The 10,182-nt window shown below is 43.7% G+C and overlaps 1 protein-coding gene across 1 annotated transcript in view; it reads right to left on the reverse strand.

Annotated features, from left to right (window-relative positions):
- LOC144935053 (uncharacterized) overlaps window positions 1-9,948 on the reverse strand; it is a 60,245-nt gene extending 50,297 nt beyond the window's left edge. Inside the window, exons 1-2 of the mRNA XM_078861375.1 lie at window positions 9,820-9,948; window positions 7,330-7,737 (exon numbers count right to left, since the gene is read on the reverse strand). Of these exons, the coding sequence (XP_078717501.1) occupies window positions 7,330-7,737; window positions 9,820-9,840 (429 nt within the window). The 5' untranslated portion in view covers window positions 9,841-9,948. The remainder of the gene's footprint in view (window positions 1-7,329; window positions 7,738-9,819) is intronic.
- Window positions 9,949-10,182: the final 234 nt, after the last annotated feature.

The following is a 10,182-nucleotide window of genomic DNA, read 5'->3' on the forward strand; positions in this document are numbered from 1 at the left end:
CATCATGAAATTACCACCACGCGACACATCACGCATTAACTATCAACACCATGTGGCACGTCACGCAATAACCATTAGCTTGCATGTCAAATAATTAATCACCAGCCGAGCTCGAATTACTGTCATTAAGAGAGACGCGCCCAATATCAGCGAGCCACCAGTTACTGGAAGTAATCAAGTGGGGGAGGAAGGGTAGAGTGTCAATTTATAATAATTACTTTTATACTATTCATTCACTAGTTTGTTTAAACAGATTGTGTCGCTCCGCTTAATCTCCCCAACACGAATGTATTGTTGTGATGACAACCGATGGTCGACAACAATGACCGTGGCATCCAGAGGAAGGGAATGATCCCGACAGGATGTCCACCCAGGAGATGGAGCAATGATGAAACCAGCTTGCGTTGTGGGTGCTGGGTGGACCATTAAATCATCGGGTCGTGAGTGATTGCTACGCCTTGGGGGAGGCCTTCATTCAGCAGTGGATTGATCACGGCTGATAATCACGGCTTACTTTGTGTCAATGTGCCCTTCATGTTGACACGCTCACCCCCTATACAGTTACCCGAGACTCACAAGGTATTTAGACGCTATATAAACTTAAATTAACGTATTTTTTTTATTTGGAAGGGGGGGCAGGGTCGTTTTCTGCAGCTAAACCGATCAACAGATGGCATCGTGACCCCGTGCTTAACGAAGGGAGCTCAGTGCTGCGAGTGGTTTAGATTAGACGTGCAATGCTTAGTGCTATTACGGTAGCTATTAAGGGTAGGTGGGGTTTATAATTACGGTTGCTGTGCACATGGCTCAAGGGCCCAACACACCAAGCGGCCAGCAATAAGGAGCACTATTAAAAGTTGTACTATATAAAGAGTTCCCTTTTCTTGAATTGGGCAATGTTATACGAATTTGGGGGAGGTGGTTACTGTGACTAGCATTCGTAAGAAACGTAAATATGCGTGCACAATCGTCTGCTAAATTAGCCAAAACAAATTAAGTTCACGTAAATTCCACAATTGGGTAAAATAATCCAAGTAAACTTTCCACCAACTGCACTGCAAGACAAATGCCCACTTCGCAGGCTGGTGCTGTGTCGCACCTTGGGCTGCTGCATAGGGACACTTGCCACTGGGTGTCCCCTAAATATTCAATTGTGAAAGGAAATGATTGAGATGTGATGGAAGGCCCTAGAAATGCAACTCCTTCATTCTCCCAATGTATCAATGAATACATAACAGTTCGGGCAAAAAATTATAAAATACAGAATGACCCATCAACATATCACGTTGCATTTAACTAGGACCCATATCATAAAGAAGGGGTCATTGTATGTAAGATTAGCAGCTCACCAGAATTCGTTAAAGCAAGCCTAGCTCTGCTGATGTAAGTTTGCAGAACTTATTTTGAACCGTACGTAGAGTTAACCGTGTCAATCAAAAGTGCGGGGTGACTAAACACTTTATGTTTAAACTAGTCCAGAGTTTTGCTTGTCTTGAATGAATGCTGCTCAAATTGATGCACTCCTGAAAAGCCATGCGGCTGATGGATTGCATAATAATGTACTTTAATATATTTCTACGTGGAGAGATGGATATGTGAAAGGAACTAATTGTCCCGGTTATGTAGTTTCGCTATTTATATTCTCCACAATGTCATTATTATTATTATTATTTTGATCAGCCTATGGGTCTCTATGAACCGTCATCTCCAGCAGAATTATGAAAAAATAAGAACAGGTTTTACACTTTCTGGAAACAAAACATGTGTTAAGATGTTCAAATGCCAAATATAAACCTTTTGCAAGGAAATCGAGTCTACATTAACCACAGGTAATTTGTGGTGAACATGCAAACAAACATGCTCTGATAATAATCATGTGCATTGTTTTTTAGGGCCAATTCTCACCAATGTCAGACCAGAGAACAGTGCCACAAGGCGAACAGCACAAAGCCAATGCAATTAAACCCATTCTTTGTTTTCATACTTTGATAATGGCGTTAAATAAAAAAAGGTCCCATGTTGTAGCTGCTCACAATCCAGCAGAATGTGTTTAAGCGAGGCAAACTGCCGTGGTTCTGTGCCCAAATAAGGCCACACAATAAAGCATTGTGTACATTGCCTGCCGTTTAGCAGACTGGGTAAAACTGTAATTTGTAATCAAACAAATTATGAAGGGAGTGAGTGGGTAAGGCAGTGGTTTACGAGCACAAATAAAATAAAAACCAACTAACCCCGTTCATCATTAACACTGCCCCGACAACGGAGAGAGATATAAATATATTTAAGGTTAGTGTTTCTGAACAAACGAAACATTGTGATAAGGGTCAATCGGTGCGAGTCTTTGTTAAGCGTTCTTAGATGTCAATTAGGCACGCGTTTTCCCAAAACGGGGAAAATCGGCCGCAGATATAAAGAGATACTTTGATTCTAAGCGATATTTTGTGAGTTTTTGTTGTAATTGACAACGAAAATCAAAGGTCACAAAGCAAGCGGCCGTCACTTCCCTGCTTTTCCCGCCAAAAAGCGCGGTCACGTGACGCCGACGTTTGCTTAAGTTAATAAATTATATATTTTTCAAAAGTCAATGTTTACATTGTTGTTTTAGCGACGGAACTTTAATATAACAAATAAGTAAATGCACTTACGACAATTAAGATTGTAATGCTTAAAACAATTAAGATCGCTATTCGTAAAACAAATGATTACAATTCAATCTAGTGAAATTCGAAAGTAACAAAATCCAACACAATTGGGGCTGGAAAAAAATGTTTAAAAAAAATATTTGATATCCGAAAAAGAAATGCCATCCGAAACTCAATTGACCCCCTTTTTTCTCGTTACTAAGACTAAACCACTGCAACAACCAGTGCCGTGACCACACAACGTGTGCTCAACTTAGATTCAATTCGACAATTGTGACATTAACGTTGAAGTGTCATTGCGACACACAACAGCATCACCATCACCATCATCAACGTTTCACTTCATCTAAGCACCCACCCCAACTGCATTTTAACCGATGAACTACGACGTTCTTTCACAAACACCCCCAACCACCATCAACCACGGCTGTTCACACAAAAGGAACCGCTTGCAAACGATTCCAACCCCCCTTAAATGCCTGGAACTGGTCAAACTTTACTAATCAATGCACAGGGGGGGCCCTACTAAAGAGAAACGAAAACGAACTGGCTGGTAGCTCGATAATGGACACTTTTTTAGTATCTCATCACAGACTAATCACATTCGGTATTCAAAGACTATCGTTCATTTAAAAGGGTAGTCAAACCCGACATATTTTTTCTCATATTAAAGTGTCATCGATAAGTTACACGCTGACCACGCGGTCATCCGTTTGTGTAGATGCCACACACAAAACGACTGATGGGAGAAATTATAAAGATAAAAGAACAGGACATTTGTTTTAAATCTCAAAGCCTCCACGCGTTTCCAACACCAAATCTCAAAAACCCTTACACGAAACCCATTCAAACTTGTGTCCCATGGTAATAGGTTTTTACCCTTTCAACTGGTACAAAAACTAACACCTTTATACAAGGCATCATGTTTGCAATAACCACAACACAAGCAGTCAAAATGCAAACAAAAATAAACAACTCTGATAATGATATGCACTGTCCTTGAAGTTGATTGGTCCACACCCGAGACAGCTTTTCTTAGAGCCTAGTCTCCATTGATGTTGGACCAGATGACGCCAAAAGGCATACAACTCAAAAACAGTGTCCCATGGTTTGCTTACAAACATTCGAAGATGCACACAAAAGTCGATTAGAATACAGGGGTTCATTGTAGAAGTCTGTGGTGGATGGGAGCACCTATAACACCTGGGTTGTGCATGGTGTTCAGCCCATTCAAAGCAATACCGAGACTCAATTCGTGCTTGGCTTTTGAAATCTCAACGAGACTGGCCGCATCCATGGAGATTTCATCACAGGCGGATGCATTACGCATTTACACGTTCAATTACGTTATTAGCTTATACCCAACGCACATTCCAGGAGTGTTTGTACGATGGACAGGTAGGATGGAGAATAAGTATTTCAATCTTATCGCGTGTCCGAGTTGCTTTCGCGAAGAAATTCTAAAAATGTCTACGTATTGAGTAACAGCGAAAATAAGACTCCAATGTGCTTTTATGCAACACCAAAGGCAAACCTATTTCAGGTCACTGCTATGCTCTCTATATTTAGCAACTACATTGTACACACTCGTGGCAAGCGCGGGTATTTTGTTTGGAAAAAAATACCTGCAATGCGAGTCCTGTGCATCATCAATATCTCGCACTCCAAACTATTTTTTTAACTGCATCTCAAGTTGTACACTATATAAAGTAACAATCATCATCAGCAGCAATGGACAAACTACTCCCCCCCCCCCCCCCAATTCAGATATAATAATCCAACAAAGTGACCATACAAAAGATGTTTTCATTCCTATGATACAGCATTGCAATGTTTGACTTTTATTGCTTTACGTTGAACATTAGTTGAATCTTCTAACTCAACAGTTCGTCTTTCGTGATATTGCAATGTAATGATCCACTGAGGCCACGCACAGGCGATTTTAAGGCTCCATCTCCACAGTAAATACTCTGTTCAACACTTTCCATTCTTTGGCTGCCACTGTGTAGTTATTTTTGACCATCCTAACTTATATAGCGATGGTGTAAGTGTCCGGAAGAATTGAGTTTTCTTCACAGTTTCGAAAATGATCATTCATGCGATAATAAGCACATATACAGGCCCCACTAACACAGTAACACACATATATACCAAGTTACATTACACAACACACAAGCAATGTATATTATGAACAACGTAAATACTATACATTCTACGCACATCACACACACACACAAATGAGGTATCAAAAATATAAACTTTAACATTTCTAAGACATTCATCAAAGCCTCGCCCAAAAAAAAATCTTGTTTGGGTGGTAGCCGAAGAATAAAACACCAGCGAAGCATTTTTTAAGGCACAGGATATGGTGCAGGCAACCCCCTTATTATACAAACAACAAACACTTGTTTCACATGCCTATCCACACTGCCCTAAATATAAATGGGTCTGGTTAGTGCCAACACGACTTCTCGATTATCGAAGTGGTTGCCTGTTATCTAATAGCTACTATTGGTGGAACTATTGAAGCTCCCGATTTTAAAAAAAAACATGGTAATTATGAACCATTTTAAATAGATATTCTTATAAAGGCACCATGCAAGTCAAACAAGTGCTCTAAGTAGCCACTCTCTCTCGCGTCTCTATGTGCTATGAAGGGCTATTGCCCGAAACGTCACCGATTATATTTTTTCTTTTATGGCAGTGTTATTTACGGAAGTGTTGAGTTTCACTGCTGCACTTAGTGCCAGCTATGACCATTCACTGGAAAAAAAGATTTGTGATACTGCCCTGGCAGTGTTGTAACAACAAAAACTCAACATTCGTCAATACCACTGCGCCGAATATTAAAAAAAAACGTAATGGCCTTTCTTCATAGCAGAGATGAAGAAGGGACGTGAATATGTAATGTTGCCCTCTTTAATGCAGAGTTGTTGATACATTATTAGGGTATTTACAATTAAATGGGCAATACTACAGCCATCCACATTACCACCCTTGATCCATGAATGGCTCAACAGCCTCGACATTAACATATAGCCTTTGCTCATCACACCCCTACCCAACGGGCCATTCGAAAGAATAGGAGACATTGGACCCCATCACAAACAAAACCAGTGCCTTGCTTTGGCACAAGGGAACGAGCCCTGCTCACTGACACGCAGTCGGCGAACGGATAATGAATCGGACGAGCGAACCAGAGATGGACTTTGATCGTAATAGAGGAGCATTTTGGAGAAAAAGACAGAAAAACAAAAGCCCGTTTCAAATAAAATTAAGTGTCGACAGTGAATGCACAAAGCATTTGCATTCCTCTATTTTTAACAAAAATCCTTAATAGATGTATGATGACATTGCACAATCGAGAGAAATGGTGGCAGCAGAAGCTTTAGAAGTCCTCCATGCAGCAGTGGACCGATCGAACATAGCTGGTGAAGATGACGATTAATCGATGGCCCCCCCGCATGATTTTACATAAACACATATCACGGTGCCACCATCGAAAAATGCTGCCGAGACCATTTACGTCAGCATCTCCCCGACCTTTAAAACATTTTGAGTCGCAACATATCATGTTTTGCGTCTGCAGTGTTGTTATTGAATCCTCCCTGCTATATAATTAAGGGCATCATCAAGGGCATTGATTGCATAAGTTAACCGCATCTACCTCTACACGTCTGCATGGTCGAGGCTGATGAGAACTGAAGAAGCTGACTGGGCTGGGTGTGAATTAACATTTGTCTGCATGAATGGGCCTTGGGCCTGGATTAAGGAGTTCTTTGTGGTCCTGGGTGGATGGGTGACTGTGTCATGGCCTCAGGTAAATGAGGCTTGATGCTTACTATTGGCTTCAGCGAATGTTTTAATCAATATTATCCCAATGGCTTGGTTGAATTGGTTATGGCCTGGGAAAATGGACTAATCAATGTCGTTCCGCAGGCCTGTGGGTGAATTGACCATGGCCTGGAGTTGGGTGGCTGGATGATTAAAAAAAATGGTCAGCCGGGCAATGTTGGTTGTGGTCACCTGCCTGCGTGGGGGTGCATCTCCCCATGATTGTGGTACAGCTGGCTTGGGCGGTTGAAAAAATACCTGGATGCAAATTGAATGACCTTGTTTTAATAAATGGTAACCCCGTTGCATGTAGGTGTAGGTACAGAGGGGGGCTTAGTCTCTCACTCAATAATATCCCAAATGCTGCTCTATTGGCTTGGAACAAGGTGTATCGGCACAAGGGACCAACCACTAGGGTACAGGGTACGCCTTACCCATAATAATAATAAGCGCATATCATGTTACCCAATACTATAATCCCCATAAAATAATTAATATATTGCCAAAATAAGGCAAGATGGATGTGGCATCTTAAACTAATTACCAAAACAGCTTTCTTGACTGTTCTGGTTGAAATTAAGCCCTGAGTGTGGATTTAGGTGTGTGTGTGTAGGAAGGGAGTCTGGCTGACTGGCTTGGCTCTGAGTGTCCGTGAGTGACGTGTGTGCACAATTAAATAAGTGTGGGGGATTGGGGGTGGGGATTTGGGAATTGGTGCATGGGGTTTGAGGATTTGTGGGGGGTTGGGGTGGGAATGGTGGGGGGGTGTGGGTTGGTGTATCGGGAGGGAATTGGTGATGTGGGGGGATATGGATTAATGGTGGTGGGGGCAGTGGACTGCACGCTCTCTCACTTGTCCATGTTCGGCCGCTCGTCCACCGGCAGTGTCCTCTGGCTGGAAGTAGAGCCGTGAGCTGGACAGCATCTCTCCACGGCCGCTGTCCTCCCACAGCAGCTGCAGCTCGGCCAGGCAAGCCGGCTCGCCGGGTGCCCAGCGCAGCGCGAAGAACTCCCCCAGCGCCAGCACGCGGGGGGCCCCGGGGCGACCCTCGTCATCCGCGCACCTCCTCCTCCTGCTGCTCACGCGGTGGGGCCCTTCCTCCCCGGGGCCCGCGGTGGGCCAGGCTGGCACCGAGGCGGGCCCCGCTTCGAGGGGGCTCACCGCAGTGGGCACGGCCCCCCCTCCGCCGCAGCAGGGCCGGAACGTGAATGCTTTGTAGAAGGTGTAAGGTCCATGGGATCCACACGGGGCCCCCACCCACTATAGGTTGGAGTCGCGGGCACACCGTGGAGGGGGGTTGTGGAGAGGATGAGGCCGAAGGTGGTGGTGGTTGAGGTGGAGGGGGGTGGGTGAGGTGCCAGGGGAGTTTGATAGGGGGAGGGTGCAGGTGAGAGGATCGTGGGGTGAGTTGAGGTGGTGGGTGGGTGGATCGTGGGGTGAGTTGGAGGTGTGGTGCATGTGGTATAAGTAGTGTCCGATATAAGACGACACACAGGCACATACACAAAAACACAGTTTACGTTGTTGGCGAAATTTATTCAAATGCACACATCCACACACACACGGTACACACATAGCTATGTAGTATCCTATATATTGTAAAATACGTGTAACTATACAATACCTTCCAATACATTGATGAAATAATACTTATTAAAATGCACGATATTATAAACACAATTCCATTGCATATTAAAATGTATACACAGCAGTACACACGCACTCGCAATTAACACTGCTTTATAAACAAGACAAATACACAACAGGATGACGTTTCGGGCAATGGTCCTTCTTAGTCATAGAGCTATGACACGGATTAACTGGCTATCATTACACAATTTACACTGCAGTTCCTTAATTACGTTTAATTAAGTTTCAGAGCACACGGTTACTGTATTCTACGACAAAACACGATTAATGGATAATTGCAAGTCAAACACACACATTAAATCACAGACTACCCATATCGGCTGTAAGACATTGAAAATACGTCCGATATCACTTCATCTCTGCAGAAAAATCCAGAATAAAAGTTGCAAGTGTCTTTACTTGAAAGGGCAGACGCACACACAGAGACTCAACAACACAGTCAGCCATGAGCTCAGCATTTTTTTCTCGCTCTCATTTGCACCGCCTTAAAATCAATAATAAACTTGTCTAATTCACAAATACTTTTTTTTTTCAAACCTTTGTTTTTATCCAAATCACTCAAACAAATGTCTTGCAGATAACAATCACACGACAGCGGGAGTGGGAGGAACACACAAGTAACAAGCGTGTATATATATTATTTAGTTATACGTACAATAATTGTTTGTATGTTATTCGCGAAAGGAAAATTAGATGGGACTGGCGGAAATATTCAATGAAACTTTCACGGACGTGCATCCCAACAATGCCACGCAAGAGACGAAGCGAGGCTTGGGTGGGGGGGGATGGGCACTTAATTTTAAAAGGAAGCAAATAGTTTGGGGAGGGTGTAGGACGTCAATTAAAATGAGAATACGTGACAAAAATACACAGGGACTGATAATTATGTTTGGTGCGTTTAAAAAATGCTTCTTTTTGTAGTTAAAAAATAAATAAAGACGGCAACTACGTTGAAAAAAACCCCCAGATCGAATTTTAATCTGCGTTCGGTCAAAAGAAATCGCGTCGCCACGTGACTCGCTTAGGGAGGAGGATATTTTGTGTTTCTAATTATAACCGCGACTCTTTCGTTCTCCCAGAAGCAAATTCTGCGCTTAATTCATTTACGTTTACGGCAAACAAAGCTAACGTTGTTGTTGTTACATGCTCGGCGAGTTTAAATGTCGCGGTCGTTAATATTACAAATATGCGTTTGGTCGTCATTTGGGGGGAGGGGGGGCGATTATTGTTTGTTTGGCGACTGCTGTTGCGTTTTAATGTTAACGAATGTTGGTTTTGTGCTTTGCTAAATCCGCGAGTTTTTTTTTTACCGAGCACGTCGTAGGAGGCGGGAGGATACAACAACAAAGGTCATTCCAATCGGCTCTCTCGCTCAAAGTTGCGACTAAATAAACCTAAATTAAGTGCAAATTTAAACAAAAGTTTCTAATTGCCACGTTTAAACTACCGAGTACGTGTGGATGCCTCCACCCCACACACATCACGACCGACTCGTCGATATCCGAAGAGAGTTGGGGGGGGAAGGTCGCGGACGCATCAACCAACGCGGAGCGGCCACGAGCGATGATGATAACCAGGCGGACGACGCAACAATAACGCTATCTAATTAAGTGCTTGGAAATTTCCAGATTTTTTTTGAATTACTCATCGTTCATAATAATCGACGTCGTGCGATGGGGACGACAACCTTACCTCGATTGGGTTGTGTTCCATAGCGCAGCAGCGGCGGCGGCGGCGCTTGATTGAGCCGCGTTAAGTCTCTTACACGCCGCGCATTCTCCGCTAAAAGTTGGGGCTGCTGCTGCCGCTGTGTAAATTACATCGCCGGGCCTGCTGCACGCAGACTCTGCCCATCTCCCTCCTCCTCCTCCATCCCCTCCTCCCTCCACCCCACCATCTCCCTCCCCATCATCTCCCTCCCACCGTCCGCAAAACCCCTCCACCAACTCCCTCCTCTCCCCGCGACTCACATCATGCTGATCCACGCCCCAACAACCAAACCACCACCCCCATACCCCCATACGCTTACACCCCCATGCGCTTACACCACCAATA

This window comes from Lampetra fluviatilis, chromosome 12, assembly GCF_964198595.1.
Source record: "Lampetra fluviatilis chromosome 12, kcLamFluv1.1, whole genome shotgun sequence".
NCBI lineage: Eukaryota > Metazoa > Chordata > Hyperoartia > Petromyzontiformes > Petromyzontidae > Lampetra > Lampetra fluviatilis.